Source organism: Tachyglossus aculeatus, chromosome 2 (genome assembly GCF_015852505.1).
Source record: "Tachyglossus aculeatus isolate mTacAcu1 chromosome 2, mTacAcu1.pri, whole genome shotgun sequence".
NCBI lineage: Eukaryota > Metazoa > Chordata > Mammalia > Monotremata > Tachyglossidae > Tachyglossus > Tachyglossus aculeatus.
The window spans coordinates 175,118,515-175,141,526 of NC_052067.1; the positions used below are offsets into that span (position 1 = coordinate 175,118,515).

At 50.2% G+C, this 23,012-nt stretch overlaps 1 protein-coding gene and 1 pseudogene across 1 annotated transcript; both read right to left on the reverse strand.

Annotated features, from left to right (window-relative positions):
* Positions 1-6,833: 6,833 nt before the first annotated feature.
* On the reverse strand, positions 6,834-13,814 carry LOC119939204 (prolactin-inducible protein homolog). Its single transcript, XM_038759057.1, has 4 exons — positions 13,720-13,814; positions 11,203-11,308; positions 7,185-7,302; positions 6,834-7,058 (listed from the first exon to the last, which is right to left on the reverse strand). Exons 1-4 carry the CDS (start codon positions 13,812-13,814, stop codon positions 6,931-6,933), a joined length of 447 nt encoding a protein of 148 aa, XP_038614985.1. The 3' UTR covers positions 6,834-6,930.
* A 2,825-nt stretch (positions 13,815-16,639) lies between these two features.
* The window catches only part of LOC119944200, a 39,544-nt pseudogene continuing 33,171 nt past the window's right edge, over positions 16,640-23,012 (reverse strand).

Consider the following 23,012-nt stretch of genomic DNA (forward strand, 5'->3'; position numbering starts at 1 on the left):
GCGTGGCTCAGTGGGAAGAGCACGGGCTTTGGAGTCAGAGGTCATGGGTTCGAATCCCGGCTCCGCCACATGTCTGCTGTGTGACCTTGGGCAAGTCACTTAACTTCTCTGAGCCTCAGTTACCTCATCTGTAAAATGGGGATTAAGACTGTGAACCCCTCATGGGACAACCTGATCACTTTGTATCCCCGCCAGCGCTTAGAACAGTGCTTTGCACATAGTAAGCGCTTAACAAATGCCAACATTATTATTATTATTATTATTATTATTATTATTATTATTATTATTATTATGTGGGGCTCTCAGTCTCCATCCCCATGTTACGGATGAGGTACGGAGAAGTGAAGTGACCTGCGCAAGGTCACACAGCAGAGTAGTGGCAGAGTCGGGATTAGAACCCATGACCTTCGGACTCCCAGGACTGCGCTCTGTCCACAACACCAGTACATAGTTGGCGCACACATTCCCTGCCCACAGTGAGCTTACAGTCTAGAGGGGGAGACAGACATTAATATAAATAAACAATGCTGTAGGGTTGAGGTTTGGGGTGAATATTAATAATAATAATAATAATAATAATGGCATTTATTAAGCGCTTACTATGTGCAAAGCACTATTAAGTGCCCAGAGGTCACAGATCCAAGTGTGTAGACGATGCAGAAGGGAGAGGGAGCCGGAGGAAAGAGAGCTGCAAGTCCAAATTGTTACAAATTCATTTATTCATTCAGGCATATTTATTGAGCGCTCACTGTGTGCACTGTGTCCCAAGTACTGAGTGCTTGGGAAAGTGTAACGTAACCATTGTTAACAATATATATAACAATAAATACAATTGAGTGAATGGAAGAATGAACAATCAACAGGCATATTCTCTGCCCACAAGGGGCTTATAGTCTAGAGCAGGAGACAGACATAAATAGAAAGAAATAAATGACAGATACGGACATAAGTGGTGTGGGACTTTTAGACTGTGAGCCCACTGTTGGGTAGGGACTGTCTCTGTATGTTGCCAACTTGTACTTCCCAAGCGCTTAGTACAGTGCTCTGCACACAGTAAGCGCTCAGTAAATAAAATTGATGATGATGATGATGATGGGTCTGGGAGTAGGGGGAAGAGCAAAGGGAGCAAATCAGGGCGATGCAGAAGGGAGGGGAAAAATAGGAAAAAAGGACCTGGTCAGGGGAGGATTCTTGGAGACCCAAGACCAGCAGGTGATGGCAGAAGGATTGTTTCTACTGTCACCGAATTCAAAATCCACTAGGTCATAGCAGTACTCGTCTACCACAGTCCTAAATCTACTGGGAAGCAGTGCTGCCCAGTGAAAGGAGCACAAACTTGGGAGTCAGAAGACCTGGATTCTAATCACAGCACTGCCACTTGTCTGCTGTGTGATCTTTGGCAAGTCACTTGATTTCTCTGTGCCTCAGTTCCCTTATCTGCCAAATGGGAATTCAGTACCTGCTCACCTTCCAAGTTATTCTGTGAGCCCTCTGGAGGACCTCATTATCCTGTATCTACCCAAGGGCTTAGTGCCTCGATCTCGCCCGTCTCGCCGCCGACCCCCGGCCCATGTCCTGCCTCTGGCCTGGAATGCCCTCCCTCCTCCAATCCCACAGACAATCCCTCTCACCCACTTCAAAGCCCTACTGACTTTCTAGACTGTGAGCCCACTGTTGGGTAGGGACCGTCTCTATATGTTGCCAACTTGTACTTCCCAAGCGCTTAGTACAGTGCTCTGCACACAGTCAGCGCTCAATAAATGTGATTGATTGATACTGAAGGCCTTTCTCCTCCAAGAGGTCTTCCCAGACTAAACCCCCCCTTTCCTCTTCTCCCACTCCCTTCTGCGTCACCTTGACTCGTTCCCTTTGTTCTTCCCCCCTCCCAGCCCCACACCGCTTATGTCCGTATCTGTCATTTATTTATTTCTATTAATGTCTGCCTCCCCCTCTAAACTGTAAGCTTCTTATGGGCAGGGAATGCATCTGTTGTCGTAGTGAACTTTTGCAAGCACTTAGTACAGTGCTCTACACACATTAAGCAGCATGGCTAAGCACACATTAGAGAAGCAGCGTGGCTCAGTGGAAAGAGCCCGGGCTTTGGAGTCAGAGGTCATGGGTTCGAATCCCGGCTCCGCCACATGTCTGCTGTGTGATCTTGGGCAAGTCACTTAACTTCTCTGAGCCTCAGTTACCTCATCTGTAAAATGGGGATGAAGACTGTGAGCCCCACGTAGGACAACCTGATCACCCTGTATCCTCCCCAGCACTTAGAACAGTGCTTTGCACATAGTAAGCACTTAACAAATGCCAATTATTATTATTATTATTATTAAGCTCTCAATAAACAAGTTGGAATGAATGAATGAGAAGCAGCATGGCATAATGGATAGAGGTCAGGCCTGGGACTCAAAAGGTCATGGGTTCTAATCCTGACTCGGCCACTTGTCTGCTGTGTCACCCTGGGCAAGTCACTTCTCTTCTGTTCCTCAGTTACCTCATCCTTACGTAAAGTGGGGATTGAGACTGTGAGCCCCACGTGGGACAGGGAATGGGTCTAACTTGATTTGCTTGTATCCACCCCAGCGCTTAGTACAGTGCCTGGCATATAGTAGGCACTTAACAAATAGCATCATCATCACGAATGAATACAATGCTCGGCATATAGTAGCGCTTATCCAGTAGCACAATGGTGGTTATTTGTGGATGGTGACAGAGGCAGTTGAAGGTACCTTGCTTTGCACATAGTAAGCGCTTAACAAATGCCAATTATTATTATTATTACCTTATGGCCCTGAGTTCATTAGCTGCGGCAGAGAGTCTCAAGATGATATGGACTCTGAGTCCGTCAGATGGGTGCAGGCAGACTGGCAAAGACTATCACTTATTGCCCCAATCTGGCCTAGGCACAATGCCAGCCTGCATTATACGAATCAGCATGGCCTAGTGGCAAGAATATCCCCCCATCTTACCTCCTTCCCTTCCCCACAGCACTTGTATATATGTATAAATGTTTGTACATATTTATTACTCTATTTATTTTACTTGTACATATCTATTCTATTTATTTTATTGTGTTAGTATGTTTGGTTTAGTTCTCCGTCTCCCCCTTTTAGACTGTGAGCCCACTGTTGGGTAGGGACTGTCTCTAGATGTTGCCAACTTGTACTTCCCAAGCTCTTAGTACAGTGCTCTGCACACAGTAAGCGCTCAATAAATACGATTGATTGGTTGATTGACGTGGGTTCTAATCACAGCTCCACTACTTAACTGCTGTGTGACCTTGGGCAAGTCACTTCTCTTCTCTTTGCCTCAGTTCCCCATCTGGAAAATAGGCATAAAGATAGTGCTCTGCAAGTAGTAAGCACTCAGTGGCCTAGTGGCAAGAGCACGGGTTTGGGAGTCAGAGGTCGTGGGTTCTAATCTCGAATTTTAGTACAGTGCTCTGCACACAGTAAGCACTCAATAAATACGATTGAATGAATGAATCTGCCACTTAATAATGGTATTTGTTAAGCACTTACTATGTGGCATGCACTGTTCTAAGCACTGGGGTAGATACAAGGTGATCAGGTTGTCCCACATGGGGCTCACAGCCTTCATCCCCATTTTACAGATGAGGGAACTGAGGCCCAGAGAAGTGAAGTGACTTGCCCAAAATCACACAGCTGACAAGTAGCGGAGCTGGAATTAGATCCCACGACCTCTGACTCCCAAGCCCGGCCTCTTTCCACTTGTCTACTGTATGATCTTGGGTAAGTCACTTAATCAATCAATCGTATTTATTGAGCGCTTACTGTGTGCAGAGCACTGTACTAAGAGCTTGGGAAGTACAAGTTGGCAACATATAGAGACGGTCCCTGCCCAACAGTGGGCTCACAGTCTTCTCTCGGCCTCAGTTCCCTCATCTCTAAAATGGGGATTGAGACGGTGAGCCCCAAGTGGGACAACTTGACTACCTTGTGTGTACCCCAGTGCTTAGAACAATGCTTGGCACGTAGCAAGCGCTTAACAAAAATACCATAGTAATTATTATTGTTATTACTAAGTAAACGCCAGGAGTGATGATGACTGATGACATTTAGCACAAAGTAAGTGTTTAACAAATACCCCAGTTGTTATTGCGATGGTCGTTTCTCAGACTCTCTCCTCACGGATGAACAGATAACCAGTGTGTGCTTGGCATTTCAAGGATCACCAGACACTGACGTAACCCTGCATGTTGGGTTTCATCCGTTCAGACAGCGCCGGGGACTGGGTGAGTTTCTGGAACGATGGCAGGCTCCCTCCTCATCTCATGGAGGGGTTCCCACCCTCCCAAGAGGTCGCCGTGCCCCTTAGCTGGCACCGGCAGTCAGGCCAGACCTCCGGGCCCCCCTCGGCCTCAGCCGGACAGTCGTTCCGTTCTCTCCCGTCCGTTCAGGAATCATGGCAGAGACCGCTTCCAGGCTGGATGTCTCTGACCGTCTTCCCTTCGGGCTCCCAGCTTCCTTCCGCTGCCACTCGGGGTTGTGCTAACTGTCCTCTGCCCAGATCATCTCCTGAAACGGGCCGTACGCCACTAGCCATCATGGCCGGGGGGTGACCGATGGGTAAAGTCACTTCTTGCCCTCCTGGCCTTCCACCCTAGAAGCTCCTAAGGGCGGAGCAGCGTGGCTTAGTGGAAAGAGCCCGGGCTTGGGAGTCAGAGGTCGTGGGTTCTAACCCCGGCTCTGCCACTTGTCTGCTGTGTGACTTTGGGCAAGTCACTTCACTTCCCTGGGCCTCACTTTCCTCATCTGGAAAATGGGGATGAAGACTGTGAGCCCCACGTGGTGCGACCTGATGACCTTGTATCTCCCCCAGCGCTTAGAACAGTGCTTGGCACATAGTAAGTGCTTAACAAAGCAGAAGCAGCGTGGCTCAGTGGAAAAAGCACGGGCTTTGGAGTCAGAGGTCATGGGTTCAAATACCGGCTCCACCACTTGTCAACTGTGTGACTTTGGGCAAGTCACTTAACTTCTCTGGGCCTCAGTTCCCTCATCTGTAAAATGGGGATGAAGACTGTGAGCCCCACGTGGGACAACCTGATCACCTTGTAAATTCCCCAGCGCTTAGAACAGTGCTCTGCACATAGTAAGCGCTTAATAAATGCCATTATAAAAAAAAAAAACAACAAATACCATCATGATGATGATGATGTGCGGGGCCGGGCCGTTGGATCCCAGTCCTGGCCCCCAAGCCCCCAGTGGGTAGGGCAGGGGTGGGGGCTGAAGTTGTTGCCACCCCTGCTGCTGCAGCTTGCGGGCTGCCGCCATGGACCCCCCCTACTGTGGCCGGCCCCCGGGGGATCCAGACCAGCTGCTGGAGAGAAGCGGGGCAGGCCAGTGCCATTGGGGGAAGACCACCGGGGCTGGCACACTGGCGGGGTGGGGGAAGGGGAGGGGAGGGGGTGATGTTGAACCCTGGTGAGGGGCATTGAGACAGGGGATGGGCCAGTGGGTCAGGGGGTGGGACTTGGGGTAGGGCCATGGAGTTGGGTCAGGAGCCAGGGTTAGGAGGCTGGTCAGAATCGGGGATGGTGGAGCTGAGACTCAGCCACGTGGCGGACACGCTGACCGGGAGCCGTGCGACCGGAGGCATTTCTAATGGCGAAAGGCGTCCCGTGTCCATCGCGGCCCAACTCCTCTGGGATCCAAGTGAGTGGCTGGCCTGCGAAGCCATCTCTGGGCACTTCAGGGGGCCCCAGAAAGCTGGCCCTTCTGCTTAGATGTGGGTACTTGGTGGACGCACTTGTCAGCTGTGTGACATTGGGCAAGTCATGCCGGTCTCACCTCCACAACATTGCCAAGATCCGCCCTTTCCTCTCCATCCAAACCGCTACCCTGCTCGTTCAAGCCCTCATCCTATCACCATCTGGATTACTGTATCAGCCTCCTCTCCGATCTCCCATCCTCTTGTCTCTCCCCACTTCAATCCATACTTCACGCCACTGCCCAGATTGTCTTTGTCCAGAAATGCTCTGGGCATGTTACTCCCCTCCTCAAAAATCTCCAGTGGCTACCAATCAACCTATGCATCAGACAGAAACTCCTCACCCTGGGCTTCAAGGCTGTCCATCCCCTCGCCCCCTCCTACCTTACCTCCCTTCTCTCCTTCTACAGCCCAGCCCACGCCCTCCACTCCTCTCCCGCTAATCTCTGCACCACGCCTCGTTCTCGCCCGTCCCGCCGTCAACCCCCGGCCCGCGTCCGGCCCCTGGCCTGGGATGCCCTTCCTCCGCACATCCGCCAAGCTAGCTCTCTTCCTCCCTTCAAGGCCCTACTGAGAGCTCACCTCCTCCAGGAGGCCTTCCCAGACTGAGCCCCCTCCTTCCTCTCCCCCTCCTCTCCCTCTCCATCCCCCACGCCTTACCTCCTTCCCTTCCCTACAGCACCTGTGTATACGTATATATGTTTGTACGTATTTATTACTCTATTTATTTATTTTACTTGTACATATCTATTCTATTTATTTTATTTTGTTAATATGTTTTGTTTTGTTCTCTGTCCCCCTTCTAGACTGTGAGCCCACTGTTGGGTGGGGACCGTCTCTATATGTTGCCAACTTGTACTTTCCAAGCGCTTAGTACAGTGCTCTGCACACAGTAAGCGCTCAATAAATGCGATTGATTGACACTAGAGCAGCGGCAGACTCCGTGGCAGTGGGATCTAACACACACACATACCCCCAAGGACCCCCGGGGTGCCCAGGCAGAGCAGTGCAGGTCGGGGACACACACGTGTGTACGCACACAATGCCCACAGACACACACACACACACACACACACGACACATGAGACGATTTTGCCAGATGTTTTATGGGCCAGGCCGACGGGGAGCCCTCCCGTGTCTCTGAGCTGTGGAGTGGAGGTGGGTTGGGGGCGGGCAGGGGGAGCAGAGGGTCCCGGCTCAAGCCAGGACCTCCACCATCTTCGACTTGATGTCGTAGTCATTGGTGACGGGCACCACGGCCAGATCCTCCGTGCAGATGTCCGTCTCCCAGACCGCCTGGGCCAAGGCCACCAGCTCCATGCGGCCTGCCGGAGACCCGACCCACACCGGCCGGGTCAGCCCAGGGGCCGGCTCCCGCCCCTGCCCCCACCTGTCCCTGTCCCCATCCCCCTCCCCTCCCATGATCCGCCCCAGGCCCCGGTGGCCCTCACGGTTGGCGCTGACATCCCAGAAGTAGGTGCGCACGTCTCCCCCGCACAGGCAGGCCGTGTACTTGAAGTTCCCGTGGGGGAAGTCCACCATCGTGTAATTCCGCAGCTGGACGCGGACCTGCGGGCGGCAGGGAAACCACCTCCGGCTTCTCTTCCCACCGCCATCCCCACCACCTTCCTCTCCGCCTTCCTCTCCGCCATCCGGGAAACTGAGGCTCAGGCCGTGGAGGGGGCTCCAGGCTCCTCCTCGGGAGCCGGAGGGGGATCAGAGAAGCAGCGTGGACCAGCGGATAGAGCCCGGGCTTGGGAGTCAGAGGTCATGGGTTCTAATTCCGCCTCTGCCACTTGTCTGCTGTGTGACCTAAGGCAAGTCACTTCACTTCTCTGGGCCTCAGTTCCCTCATCTGGAAAATGGGGTTAAGACTGTGAGCCCCATGTGGGACAGGGACTGCCTCCAACCTGAGTATCATGTATCTACCCCAGCGCTTACAACAGTGCCTGGCACATAGTAAGCGTTTAACAAATACCATTATTATTATTATTGTTATTATTAATAATTAAATGAGGATTGAGACTGTGAGCCCCATGTGGATCAGGGACTGTGTCCAACCCAACTATCTTGTATCTACCCCAGTGCTTAACAGTGCCTGGCACATAGTAAGCGTTTAACAAATACCACTGTTATTATTGGTAATAAGTATTAATATTGATAATATTGGTAATAATTGGTAATTGGTAATATTGGTAATTATTGGTAATATTATTGGTATTACTATTATTACCAATTTTTATTGGTAATAATTGTTATTGGCCTCCCTTCAAGGCCCTACTGAGAACTCATCTCCTCCAGGAGGCCTTCCCAGACTGAGCCCCTTCCTTTCTCTCCCCCTCGTCCCCCTCTCCATCCCCCGCATCTTACCTCCTTCTCTTCCCCACAGCACCTGTATATATGTATATATGTTTGTACATATTTAGTACTCTATGTATTTATTTTACTTGTACCTATCTATTATATTTATTTTATTATGTTAGTATGTTTGGTTTTGTTCTCTGTCTCCCCCTTCTAGACTGTGAGCCCACTGTTGGGTAGGGACTGTCTCTATATGTTGCCAGCTTGTACTTCCCAAGCGCTTAGTACAGTGCTCTGCACACAGTAAGTGCTCAATAAATACGATTGATGGATTGATTGATTGATTAATAGTAATAATAAAATGGGGAATGAGACTATGAGCCCCATGTCGGACAGGGAGTGTGTCCAACCTGATGAACTTGTATCTACCCTAGTGATTAGAACAGTGCTTGGCACATAGTAAGCGTTATTCTCTCTCTCTCTCTCTCTCTCTCTCTCTCTCTCTCTCTCTCTCTCTCTCTCTCTCTCTCTCTTTCTCTCTCTCCCTGGATTGAAGTTGCCGCTGCCCCCTTGAACCCTCCCCATCCCCATCTCCCACGGCTCCCCCAGGTTGGCATCACCCCCTGCAGCCAGCCCGGCCGGTCCCCAGCTTCCCCTGCCTTCGAAGCCTCCCCAAATCTGCCCCCGGCAGCCGGGATTCTCCAGTTGATTTCCAACCCTTGTCTTCTTCATCTAAGGCCTTCTGAGCTTACAGGCAGTGTGGCCTAGTGGAAAGAGGCCGGGCCTAGGAGCCAGAGTGCCTGGCTTCTCTACCCAGCTCTGCCTCGGCCTGCTGCGTCACCTTGGGCAAGTCACTTCATTTCTCTGGGCCTCAGTTTCCTCACCTGTGAAATTTATTTATATTTATTATTTATTTATTACTCCATTTATTTTACTTGCACATATCTATTCTATTTATTTTATTTTGTTAGTATGTTTGGTTTTGTTCTCTGTCTCCCCCTTTTAGACTGTGAGCCCACTGTTGGGTAGGGACTGTCTCTATATGTTGCCAACTTGTACTTCCCAAGCGCTTAGTACAGTGCTCTGCACACAGTAAGCGCTCAATAAGTACGATTGATTGATTGATTGATTGAAATGGGGGGTTCAATTCCTGCTCTCCCTCCTACAGTTCACAGTCTTCTAGATGGTAAGCTTAAGTCACTCTTAGTGACTACCAATTCTGTGGTATTGAACTCTCCCAAACACTTAGTACAGTGCCCTGCACACAATTGGTGCTCAGTAAATACCACTGTTTGACTGAGTGCCCAGCGAGAGACAGGGACTGTGTCTGACCTGATCATCTTAGAGAAGCAGTGTGGCTCAGTGGAAAGAGCCCGGGCTTGGGAGTCAGAGGTGGTGGATCCTAATCCCGGCTCTGCCACTTATCAGCTGGGTGACTTTGGACAAGTCACTTAGCTTCTCTGCGCCTCAGTGTCCTCATCTGTAAAATGTGATTAAGACTGTGAGCCCCACATGGGACAACCTGATTACCCTATATCTAACTCAGCGCTTAGAACAGTGCTTAGCAAATAGTAATCTCTTAACAAATACCATCATTATTGTTATTACTATCATCTACCTATTCCAGCCCTTACAACAGTGATTGGCAAATAGTAGATGCTCAACAAATACCGTATTATTATTTTGCTCTTCAATTAGAGTCAGTGATTTCACCGTGATGTACTCCCCTTCGGTCCTATCATACCCCCCGTCTTCTTCCTGCTTCCACTAGCTGTAAATCCCTCGTCTGTTGGTCTGCCCCATGAGGGCAGGGAGCCTGGGTTGGGCTTTAGGGGTCGACTCAATATGTCCAAGACTGAACTCCTTATCTTCCCTCCCAATGCCTGCCCTTTCCCTGACTTTCCCGTCACTGTGGACGGCACTACCATCCTTCCCGTCTCACAAGCCCACAACCTTGGTGTCATCTTCGACTCTGCTCTCTCGTTCACCCCTCATCCAATCCATCACCAAAACCTTCTGGTCTCACCTCCATAACATCGCCAAGATCCGCCCTTTCCTCTCCATCCAAACTGCTACCTTGCTGGTTCAATCTCTCATCCTATCCAGACTGGATTACTGCATCAGCCTCCTCTCTGATCTCCCATCCTCCTGTCTCTCCCCACTTCAGTCTATACTTCACGCTGCTGCCCGGTTCATCTTTGTGTAGAAATGCTCTGGGCATGTTACTCCCCTCCTCAAAAATCTCCAGTGGCTACCAGTCAACCTACGCATCAGGCAAAAACTCCTCACTCAGCTTCAAGGCTGTCCATCACCTTGTCCCCTCCTACCTCACCTTCCTTCTCTCCTTCTCCAGCCCAGCCCACACCCTCTGCTCCTCTGCTGCTGATCTCCTCACCGTGCCTCGTTCTCACCTGTCCCGCTGTCGGCCCCCAGCCCACGTCATCCCCCGGGCCTGGAATGTCCTCCCTCCCCACATCCACCAAGCTCGCTCTCTTCCTCCCTTCAAGGCCCTACTGAGAGCTCACCTCCTCCAGGAGGCCTTCCCAGACTGAGCCCCTTCCTTCCTCTCCCCCTCGTCCCCACTCCATCCCCCCCATCTTACCTCCTTCCCTTCCCCACAGCATCTGGATATATGTATATATGCTTGTATATATTTATTACTCTATTTATTTATTTATTTATTTTACTTGTACATATCTATTCTATTCATTTTATTTTGTTAGTATGTTTGGTTTTGTTCTATGTCTCGCCCTTTTAGACTGTGAGCCCACTGTTGGGTAGGGACGGTCTCTATATGTTGCCAACTTGTACTTCTCAAGTGCTTAGTACAGTGCTCTGCACACGGTAAGCGCTCAATAAATACGATTGATTGATTGATTGATTGATTTTGCTTTACTTCTATTTATTCTGATGACTTGACACCTGACCAGATGTTTTGTTTTGTTGTCTGTCTCCCCTTTCTAGACTGTGTGCCCATTGTTGGGTAGGGACCATCTCTACATGTTGCCAACTTGTACACCCCAAGTGCTTAATACAGTGCTCTGCACACAGTAAGCGCTCAATAAATACGATTGAGTGAATGAATGAAGGACTCCCAGGCCCAGAGACCAGCTGGGGGTTCTTCCGGTGGCCCCCCCACCCTCCGGGTTGCCGGCTGATTCAACTCACCGCCATGCACTCGCTCAGGTCCACGGTCACGCGCACTTTCACCGAGACCACCTGGCCCTGTGTCACCGACTCGGGCACAATCATTTCCAAGCTCAGGGGCTTCCTCCTGGCAGCAGCGGGAAGAAGGACGGACAGTCTGTCAGAGTAGGCTGGGGCCCGGGGCGGGGGGTGGGGGTCTAGCGGACAGAGCTCGAGCCTTAGAGACCGAAGCCATGGGCTTTCACCCCCACCCTACCATCGGCCTGCTGGGAGACCCTGGCCGAGTCACTTAACATCTCTGGGGGTCTCAGTTTCCTCTTACATAAACTAGGTATAATACAGGTGATCGGCTCCATGTGGGACAGAGACCGTGTCTGGTCCCAAAGCTTTGAATCAACCCCACAGTAGTGCCTAATGGCTGTGCTCATTCATCACTATGTTACCAACTTGTACTTCCCAAGCGCTTAGTACAGTGCTCTGCACACAGTAAGCGCTCAATAAATACGATTGATGATGATGATGATGATCTGTTCATCGAACAGCAGCGTGGCTCAGTGGAAAGAGCCCGGGCTTGGGAGTCAGAGGTCATGGGTTCTAATCCCGACCCCTCCACTTGTCAGTTGTGTGACTTTGGGCAAATCACTTAACATCTCTGTGCCTCAGTTTCCTCAACTGTACAATGGGGATTGACTGTGAGTCCCACGTGGGACAACCTCATCACCTTGTATCCCCCCCCCCCCCCCCAGTGCTTAGAACGGTGCTTTGCACATAGTAAGCGCTTAACAAATACCATCATTATTATTATTAGGACTGAGCCCCACGTGGGACAACCTGATTTCCTTATATCCCCCTCGGTGCTTAGAAACAAGCAGCATGGCTCAGTGGAAACAGCATGGGTTTTGGAGTCAGAGGTCATGGGTTTGAATCCCGACTCCACCACGTGTCTGCTGTGTGGCCTTGGGCAAGTCACTTAACTTCTCTGAGCCTCAGTTACCTCATCTGTAAAAATGGGGATTAAGACTGTGAGCCCCACGTGGGACAACTTGATCACATTGTATCCCCTCTAGCTCTTAGAACAGTGCTTTGCACATAGTGAGCGCTTAACGAATGCCATTATTATTATAATAATAATAATAGTCCGCTATGTGACCTTGGGCGAGTCTCTTATTTCCCTGGGCCTCGGTTCCCTCATCTGTAAAATGGGAATTCAATACCTGCTCTCCCTCCTAGTTAGATTGTGAGTCCCTTATGGGACAAGCACTGTGTCTGACCTGATTAGCTTGTCCCTACCACAGAGTTTAACAAAGCACTTAGCAAATACCGTTATTATTATAATTATTATTGTTATTATTATTATGAACCATTGAAGAAGCAACTGCCAGGCGTCTTCTCCCTGGAGCGAGCCGGAGAATTTATGTGTGGAACTGGTCTGTCGGAGGCTCGCTGTCCCCAGGGGAGAGGGGTGATGGGTCCGTCCCGGAAGGCCCAGCAGCGGGCCGGCCCTTGGGCCGGGCCTGGCATGGCTAATGGACTGAGCCCATTCCTTCCTCTCCCCCTCGTCCTCCTCTCCATCCCCCCCATCTTACCTCCTTCCCTTCCCCACAGCACCTGTATATATGGATATATGTTTGTACATATTTCTTACTCTATTTATTTATTTATTTATTTATTTTACTTGTACATATCTATTCTATTTATTTTATTTTGTTAGTATGTTTGGTTTTGTTCTCTGTCTCCCCCTCTTAGACTGTGAGCCCACTGTTGGGTAGGGACTGTCTCTATATGTTGCCAATTTGTACTTCCCAAGCGCTTAGTACAGTGCTCTGCACATAGTAAGCGCTCAATAAATACGATTGATGATGATGATAATGGAACCCAAGGTGGGCGATCCCCACACCTCACCCAGGCTGGGAGGTGCCTTGAACCCTGAGTTCCAGTGACTCACCCCCTTCCTCTTAGAGAAGGGCCTTCCCCCACCACCACTGGTCTCCCCACTGGGCTCCTCTCCCTGCCCCCTCCCTAAGAACAAAGGACTGCTTCATCTCCCAGGGAAACTAGAAAAGCAAGAGTCTGTGTGTACCTGGCAGGGGGTGGGGGGAGCGGACGGGGGCCAGACTACTCTGGCCAGGAAGCTGGCTGGGACGATGCCTGGATCCCCTTCCCAGCACTGCTGCCCTCGCTGAGTCCCTGGCCCTGCCTCAGTTTCCCCTCCCCTGACGTGGGAGGACCTGTTCGCCTCCTCTGCTTCCCTCACCTAGGTGAGAGGCACTGTGAGTAGGGGGACCAAGTGGGATCAGCAGGAGAGAGGCTGTGGGGGGAATTCAGCAGGCCGAACTCAGGAGCCAGGGAGCAGGGGAGGGCGGGGGGAGCTGAAGAAGAGGATAGAGCCCAGCCCAGCCCCCTCCTTTCTCCTGGGTGGCCCTTGGAGAGGAAGAGAAAGCAGGGGGTGGCCCCTCGCCCCTCGGAGGCTGGCACCGAGCTGAGCTCTCAGACGGGCCCCCTCGTCATGGAGTCGGTGGCGGGCCCCGGGGGTCTTACCCTTGGATAGGGCCCTGAGCCGTCAGTTGCAGGCAGAGCCCCAGGAGCAGAGCCGACCCCCACAGGGGTGTCACAGGGAGCCGCAGTCGCCACATCCTGGAGGTTCAGAGGCGGTCGAGATCCGGGGAGCCTGGCGCCCCTGAGGCCTGTGCCCACACTTATAGGCAGAGGAGGGCCCGGGCATGGCCAGGAAGGGTGCCCTTGGGGGGGTGGGGGTGGGGGGTGGGACCCACTGGCCTCAGGCAACCAATCACACCAAGTGTGGCGACCTGGGGGTGGGTGGGTGCTTGTCTTTCCACTGGAAAACTCTGAGATGGGAGCCCGATAAGATGGGCAGAGCCAGGCCCCTGCCCAAAGGGATCGGCTGTTCTTCCTTGTTCTCAGAAAACAGAGGCTTGAATAATAATAATGGTGGTCATTGTTAAGCACTTACTATGTGCCAAGCACTGTTCTAAGCACTGGGAAAGAATACGGGGAAATCAGTTTATCCCACGTGGGGCTCACAGTCTTCATCCCCATTTTACAGATGAGGGGACTGAGGCACAGAGAAGTTAAGCGACTTACCCAAAGTTACACAGCTGACAAGTGGAGGAGCCGGGATTAGAACCCACGACCTCTGACTCCCAAGCCGGGGCTCTTTCCACTGAGCCATGCTGCTTCTCATGGAAGGCCTACAGCACAAAGCCCAGGGACCTGGCCCCACCGAGCTACCCATCCGACCTTCCGCTCAGGCCAGGGAGGGGCGTCTCCTCCACTCCCCTTCACTTCCAGGAGGAGAAAGACCCAGCGACTGTCCGTCTCCCTCCACATCATCTGCTTCAAAGCTATCCCTCCTTACCAATCTACTCCCTTGACCCAGTCATCCCCAGATCGCACTCTTCTTTCCTCCCAAATCCACAGCCTAACTGTCCCTCGCTCTCGCCTCTATCGATCGATCAATCAGTGGTGTCTGTTGAGCATTTACAGTGTCAGAGGACTGTACTGAGCACTTGGGAGAGCACAATTCAACAGAATTGGATAGACATGACCCCTGCCCTCAAGGAGCTTTTATAGTCTAGTGCCTCTCCCACCTGAACAGTGCTTGGCACATAGTAAGCGCTTAACAAACACCATAATTATTATTACCTCTGTCCCTCACTCATGCTGTTCCAAGGTCAACCCTAGAGCATCTTTGGCATTATATATTTTATCACCCTTAACCTCTCTGAATGTGGGCATTTTTTTAATGGTAATTGTTAAGTGCTATTTTATCCTAACCAAACTACTTCCTCCAATATCCCTTTATGTGGGGGGGTTGCTAAGTGCTTACTATGTGCCCAGTACTATACTAAGTGCTGGGGTAAGTACAAGCTAATCAGATTGAACATAGCCCTTGTCCCACATGGGACTCAATCTTAATCCCCATTTTACAGATGAGGTAACTGAGGTCCAGAGAAGTTAAATGACTCGTCCAAGGTCACACAACAGACAAGTGGCAGAGCCGGGCTGAGTCCCAGGCGCAGGATCTATCCATTAATTAATAACAATAATAATTATGGTATCTGTTAAGTGTTTACTATGTGCCAGGCACTGTACTAAGCACAGGGGTGGATACGAGTAAATCGGGTTGGTCAGTCCCTGTCCCAGGTAGGGCTCACAGTCTCAATCCCCATTTTACAAACGAGGTAACTGAGGCCAAGAGAAGTGAAGTGACTTGCCCAAGGTCACACAGCAGAGCCGGGATTAGAACCCATGACTTTCTGACTCCTAGGCTAGTGCTCTATCCACTACATCGTGCTGCTTCTCAAGGATTATCATTGTTCTTCCTCCTGCTCCCACTATTTGTAAATCATTTTTGTCTGTCTCTCTCATTGGATTGTAATCATAATTGGGATATTCGTTAAGCCCCTACTGTATGCCAAGCACTGGATTACACGCTGGAGTAGACACAATTTATCAAGTTGGGCACAGTCCCTGTCCCAGGTGGGGCTCAAGTCTAAGAAGGAGAGGAAACAGGTATTGAACCTCCGTTTTACAGTTGAGGAAACTGAGGCACAGAGAAGTTAAGTGATCGGCCCCAGGGTTACACAGCAGGCAGGTGGCAGAGCTGGGGTTCAAAACACATGCTCTTCTGATTCCCAGGCCCGTGCTCTATCCACTAGACCATGCCGTTTCCTACTCCTCCTGGAGTCGCTGCCCGGCAACCCTCCCGCATAGTAAGCAGCATAAGAAGTGGATAGAACCCAGACTTGGGAGTCAAAGGGTCATGGGTTCTAATTCCGGCTCCTCCACTTGCCTGCTCTGTGACCCTGAGCACATCACTTCTCTGGGCCTCAGTTCCCTCATCTGTAAAATGGGACTGAGACTGTGAGCCCCATGTGGGCCAGGGACTGGATCCAACCCAAGCGTGGCTCAGTGGAAAGAGCACGGGTTTGGGAGTCAGAAGTCATGGGTTCAAAGCCCGGATCCGCCGCATGTCTGCTGTGTGACCTTAGGCAAGTCACTTAACTCCTCTAAACTTCAGTTACCTTACCTATAAAATGGGGATTAAGACTGTGAGCCCCACGTGGGACAACCTGATCACATCGTATCCCCCCAGTGCTTGAAACAGTGCTTTGCACATAGTAAGAGCTTAATAAATGCCATCATTATTATTATTATCCACCCCAGCACTTAGTACAGTATCTGGCACATAGTAAGCACTTAACAAATACCAGAATTATTATTACTATTATTATTATTGTTATTATACCACTTCCAGGCTCCCCTCCTGGGAACTCCTCCCGGGCTCCCTGCCCCAAACCCCCACCCTCGCCCCCTCCCCAGGGACCCCGGGGGCCCTCAGGGCCCTGCCATCCACTGTCCCCAGCCCCTCTGCCCTCACCTGCCCGAACCAGAGGTTATGAAAATGCAATCATCGATCCGATCGGACAAGCTGTTTTCACTGCTTCAGGAGCCAAGCCGAGCTCCGTGTTTTCCCAGTCAGCGGCCCCACCTGCCCCGTGCCCGAGGACGTCGAGTGGGCGAGGGAGGGGGACCCTGGGCAGGGGGGAATAATGATGGCATTTGTTAAGCGCTTACTACGTGCCAAAACTGTTCTAAGCACTGGGATACGTACAAGGTAATCAGGTTGTCCCATGTGGGGCTCACAGTCTTCATCCCCATTTTACAGATGAGGTAACTGAGGCCCGGAGAAGTTAAGTGACCTGCCCAAAGTCACACAGCTGACAAGTGGTGGAGCCGGGATTAGAATCCACGACCTCTGACTCCCAAGCCCGGGCTCTTTCCATCAAGCCACGCTGAAGGGGGACAAGGGACTGACCTTCCTAACATCGCTCCAAAAACCACGTCAATTGCGGAGGGCTTTGACCCATGACCGTGATTTGACAGTGGAGAGCTTGGAACTTGTGGTTGGCTCCTTACCAAGGAGAGAGAATCGTCCCGTTCCTCGACAGAGGCCTCCGATCTCTCAACCCCCTCCGCTTCTCCGGAGTCGTCATGCCCCATTTGGTCTTTGTACACGACCTGCCTGGGAAGGGTGTTAAATGTACGGAATGGCTGACGGAGATGATGGGCATGGGTGTCAATAAGGGAGGAAAGATAGTTTTGCTTGGCAGAGGGGTAGTCAGAGTTAAGGCAGGAAAGGATAAACTTGAAGTGAACAAGGTTGGCTTGGTGGTTAGACTTTCGCCAGCAGCGTTCGGCAACTTGAGCATAAGAGTGAAGGAGGCGGACAGTGGCAGTGATCCAGGGCTGTGGGTTAGTGGTGCGAGAGCGGCGAAGGGAAAGGGGAGAGAGTGAGCTGAGTTGAGTAGAGAGGGTGGAGTTGAGAGCAGTCATTTGGTCATCAAGATTGGGCAGAGAGCTGGGTGGGAGAGGGGAAGGGGAAGGGAAGGGGAGGATTGGGAAGGGCAGAAGGGATCAGGGGAATTGATAGTTCATGGTGAGGTCAGCGAGGTAAATGACAGCACAGTGAGTAGTTAACAATTAACACGCAGTAATAATAATAATAATAATGTTGGCATTTGTTAAGCGCTTACTATGTGCAAAGCACTGTTCTAAGCACTGGGGGGGTTACAAAGTGAACAGGTTGTCCCACGTGGGGCTCACAGTCTTAATCCCCATTTTACAGATGAGGTAACTGAGGCTCAGAGAAGTTAAGTGACTTGCCCAAGGTCACACAGCAGACATGTGGCGGAGCCGGGATACGAGCCCATGACCTCTGCCTCCAAAGCCCATGCTCTTTCCACTGAGCCACGCTGCTTCTCTGAGTAGCAGAGTATTGCGACTCTGCTGCAGTAGCAATAATGCAGTAGCACTAAGAAAATAAGTAGATGATGACACCACAGAGAGCAGTTAACAATTAACATGTGAGGGCAGCAATAAAATAAGCAGACAATGACATCACAGAGAGCAGTTAACCATTAACATGCGATAGCAATAATAAGCAGATGGTGACATCACAGAGAGCCGTTAACAGTTAACATTTGATGGCAATAAAACAAGCAGATGATGACATCACAGAGCAGTTAACAATTAACATTCGATAGCAATGATAAAATAAACAGATGATGACATCACAGAGAGCAGTTAACATGCGATAGCAATAACAAAATAAGCAGATGATGACATCATAGAGGGAGTTAACAATTAACATGCAGAAGCAACCATAAAATAGGCAGATGATGCCTGCAGCGGAAGGATGAATTGTCCATGGGTCAGTCAAATCAAATTAAAAAGGCTAATGGCAAGGAAAGTCCAGGGGCTCTTGGCAGAAATGTCTCAGAGGTAGTGGAGGATTCATTCATTCCCCACAGCACCTGTATATATGTATATATGTTTGTACATATTTATTACTCTATTTATTTATTTATTTTGCTTGTATATATCTATTCTATTTATTTTATTTTGTTAGTATGTTTGGTTTTGTTCTCTGTCTCCCCCTTTTAGACTGTGAGCCCACTGTTGGGTAGGGACTGTCTCTATATGTTGCCAATTTGTACTTCCCAAGCACTTAGTACAGTGCTCTGCACATAGTAAGCGCTCAATAAATACGATTGATGATGATGATGATGATAATAAATACGATTGATTGATTGATTCATTCATTCATTCATTCAATCGTATTTATTGAGCACTTACTGTGTGCAGAGCACTGTACTAAGTGCTTGGGAAGTACAAGTTGGTAACATATAGAGATGGTCCATACCCAAAGTGGGCTCACAGTCTAGAAGGGGGAGACAGACAACAAAACAACACATATTAACAAAATAAAATAAATAGAATAGTAAATATGTACAAGTAAAATAAATAGAGTAATAAATCTGTACAAACATATATACAAGTGCCGTGGGGAGGGAAAGGAGGTAGGGCTGGGGGGATGGAGAGGGGGAGAGGAAGGAGGGGGCTCAGTGTGGGAAGGCCTCCTGGAGGAGGTGTGCTCTCAGTAGGGCTTTGAAGGGAGGAAGAGGGCTAGCTTGGCGGATGGGCAGAGGGAGGGCATTCCAGGCCCGGGGGAGGATGTGGGCTGGGGGTCGACGGCGGGACAGGCGAGAACGAGGCCTTGTGAGGAGATTAGCGGCAGAGGAGCGGAGGGTGCTGGCTGGGCTGGAGAAGGAATGAAGGGAAGTGAGGTAGGAGGGGGCGAGGTGATGGACAGCCTTGAGACTTGTCCCACATGAGAAGCATCGTGGCTCAGTGGAAAGAGCCCGGGCTTTGGAGTCAGAGGTTGTGGGTTCAAATTCTGGCTCCACCAACTGTCAGCTGTGTGACTTTGGGCAAGTCACTTAATTCCTCTGTGCCTCAGTTACCTCATCTGCAAAATGGGGATTAAGACTGTGAGCCCCCTGTGGGACAACCTGAATGAATGCCCTCGATGGGCACCTTCCACAGGTCGATGAGGTGAGTCTGGGGGCGGACGTGAGGAGGGGAGTCAGGTTCAGCCCGGAAGGTGCCCTGTCTTCATGTTTTGTCACCTTTCTGCACGTTTTGTTTTGTTGTCTGTCCCCCTTTTCTAGACTGTGAGTCCCTTGTTGGGTAGGGACCATCTCTATATGTTGCCAACTTGTACTTCCCAAGCGCTTAGTACAGTGCTCTGCACACAGTAAGTGCTCAATAAATATGTCTGAATGCATGAATGAATCACTTTGTATCCTCCCCAGTGCTTAGAACAGTGCTTTGCACATAGCGCTTAATAAATGTTATTATTATTATTATTATTATTATTGGGCTCACAATCTATATTCCACCTAAACAGAGCTAGAGATCTTTCTCTGACCTGATCTTAGATAAAAACATTAGTCAAATGGAGGATGGAGTCCCATGGATGGCAGTTCTGGAGTAGGGCAGAACTGTTAAGTGGGGTCATGGAAAGCAGCGTGGCTCAGTGGAGAAAGCACGGGCTTTGGAGTCAGAAGTCATGGGTTCAAATCCCCGCTCTGCCAACTGTCAGCTGTGTGACTTTGGGCAAGTCACTTAACTTCTCTGTGCCTCAGTTACCTCATTTATAAAATTGGAATTGAGACTGTGAACCCCCGTGGGACAACCTGATCACCTTGTAACCTCCCCAGAGCTTAGAACAGTGCTTTGCACATAGCAAGCACTTAATAAATGCTATTATTATTATTATTATTATTATTATTATTATTATTGGAGAGGAGACGCCTGGGATGAGGAATAAACAGCCAAGTAGCATGGGTGGGCTGACTAGGTGCAAATGGTACTTCCCAAGCGCTTAGTACAGTGCTCCGCACACAGTAAGCGCTCAATTAATACGATTGATGATGATGATGATGGGGTTGAGTTAAAGTAACTCGGTGATAACAAAGGCCTTTTTCCCCGGGGAGGGGAGCGGGGGAATGGGGTGGGGGTGGAGGGCTCCTCAAAGAAAGTCGCTTATGAGGTTGGGGGGGATGGAGGCAGGGGGACACAATGTCTCACGATCAAGCAGGAGGACACAATGTCCCACGATCCCAGTTGGCTACTTGGACAGAGTGGAGGTGGCTTCGAGGGGTGAGTGTAGTGATGCTGGTGGGGGGCAGCCCAGGGGCCTCGGTGTCCTCGGGCGGGTGGGGATGCAGATGTCCGGGTGGGGGACGGCCAGGAGCCCGGCCAAGGGGCATGGGCACCCCATAGCAGGCTGCTCGGGGACAGAAGGACGGACCGATGGACAGAGGGAGGGAGGGAGGGAGGGTGAGGGAGCCCCGGCCCTCACGACGACGCCTGGAGGAGAGGGATCCTACCGGGAGCAGCAGGAGCCCAGTGCTTAGTATAATGCTCTGCACAGAGTAAGAGGTCAATTAGTACCACTGATTAGATAAATGCCTGGTAAATATACACCTCCCTTCTTTCCTCCCTGATCATCATCTTCAACCAGTCACTTTCCAGTGGCTTCTTCCTCACTGCTTTCAAACGTGCCCACGTATCTCTTATCCTAAAATCCCATGTTTCCCTTATCCTGAAATCCCATCCCTTGATGCCATGGCTCCTCCAGTTATCACCCCATCTCCCTCCTGTCATTTCTTCTCCAAACACCTGGAGTGAGTTGTTTACACCTGCCGCCTCCACTTCCTCTCCTCCAATTCTCTCCTCTACTCCCTCCAATCTGGCTACTGCCCCTGTCACTCCACAGAAACCGCACTCTCTAAGGTCACCGATGACCTCTTTCTGGACCAATTCAACCACCTCTACTCCAACCTAATCCTCCCTGGCCACTCAGCTGCCTTCGACACTGTGGACCTATGTTTTATCAATCAATCGATCATATTTATTGAGCGCTTACTGTGTGCAGAGCACTGTACTAAGCGCTTGGGAAGTACAAGTCGACAACACATAGAGACAGTCCCTACCCAACAGCGGGCTCACAGTCTAGAAACAGCGGGCTCACAGTCTAGAATGTTTTATCTCTCCAATCAACCCGTGCATCCATTCAGACACCAAATCCTTTCAGTTCTTCCTTCCCAACATCTCTGGAATGTTGTTCTCTCTGTCCAAACTGCTATTCATTCATTCAATAGTATTTATTGAGCACTCATTGCATGCAGAGCACTGTACCAAGTGCTTGGGAAAGTACAGTACAGCAACAGAGAGTAGTAGTAGTGATGGCATTTGTTAAGCGCTTACTATGTGTGAAGCACTGTTATAAGCCCTGGGGGAGATACAAGGTGATCAGGTTGTGCCAAGTGGGGCTCACAGTTTTAATCCTCATTTTACAGATGAGGTAACTGAGGCCCAGAGAAGTTAAGTGACTTGCCCAAAGTCACACAGCTGACAAGTGGCAGAGCAGGGATTAGAACCCATGACCTCTGGCTCCCAAATCTGCGCTCTTTCCACTGAACCACGCTGCTTCTCGTTAGCCACACTGCTTCTCATTACAGTCCCTGTCCACAACAAGCTATCACCCTGGTCCAATCATTTGTCATATCCACATCGACTATTGCATCAGCCTCCTCATGGGCCTCCCTGCCTCCTGGTTCTCCTCATTCTAGTCATTCATTCATTCGATCATATTTATTGAGCGCTTACTGTGTGCAGAGCACTGTACTAAGCGCTTCGGAAGTACCAGTTGGCAACATATAGAGACAGTCTCTACCCAACGACGGGCTCACAGTCTAGAAGGGGGACACAGACAACAAGACAAAACGTGTAGACAGGTGTCAAAACCATCAGAATAAATAGGATTATAGCTATGTGCACAGCATTAATAGAGTAGTAAATATGTACAAGTAAAATACATAGAATAATGAATATGTACAAATATATACAAGTGCTGTGTGGAGGGGAAGGAGGTAGGGCATAGGTGGGGGTGATGGGGAGGAGGAGAGGAAAAAGGGGGCTCAGTCTGGGGTCTATACTTCACTCTGCTGCCTGTATGATTTTTCTAAAAAATTCATTCCATAGGTCTTCTAGATTATGATAAATTTGTTGTGGGCAGGAAATGTGTCTAGCAACTCTGTTGTACTGTACTTTCCCAAGGGCTTGGTAAAGTGTCCTGCATGCAGTAAGTGCTCAGGAAAAGCCACTGATGATATATCCTGAAAAAGCCACATGGCCTACTGGAAAAAGCCAGGGCCTGGGCATCAGAGGACCTGGGTTCTAATCCCAGATATGCCAATATTTTGCTGTATGACCTTGGTCAAGTCACTTCACTTCTCTGTGTCTCAGTTCCCTCGACTGTAATACCCATTCTCCCTCCTACTTGTGAGCCCCATGAGGGACAGGGACTGTGTCTGACCTAAGTTCCTACCTAAGCGTGTAACAAATACCATTAAAAAAAATCCAATGGTTGCCCATCCCCTGCTGCATCAAAGAGAAAC

Bases quoted from the DNA above. Each gene is read 5' to 3' on its own strand.
- LOC119939204 (XM_038759057.1), bottom strand. From the start codon at position 13,814: ATGTGGCGACTGCGGCTCCCTGTGACACCCCTGTGGGGGTCGGCTCTG. The intron at 7,303-11,202 runs GTGAGTTGAATC...TGCCGCCCGCAG, and splicing joins ACCTGAGCGAGTGCATGGCG to GTCCGCGTCCAGCTGCGGAA. The intron at 7,059-7,184 runs GTGAGGGCCACC...GGTCTCCGGCAG, and splicing joins CTGGGATGTCAGCGCCAACC to GCCGCATGGAGCTGGTGGCC.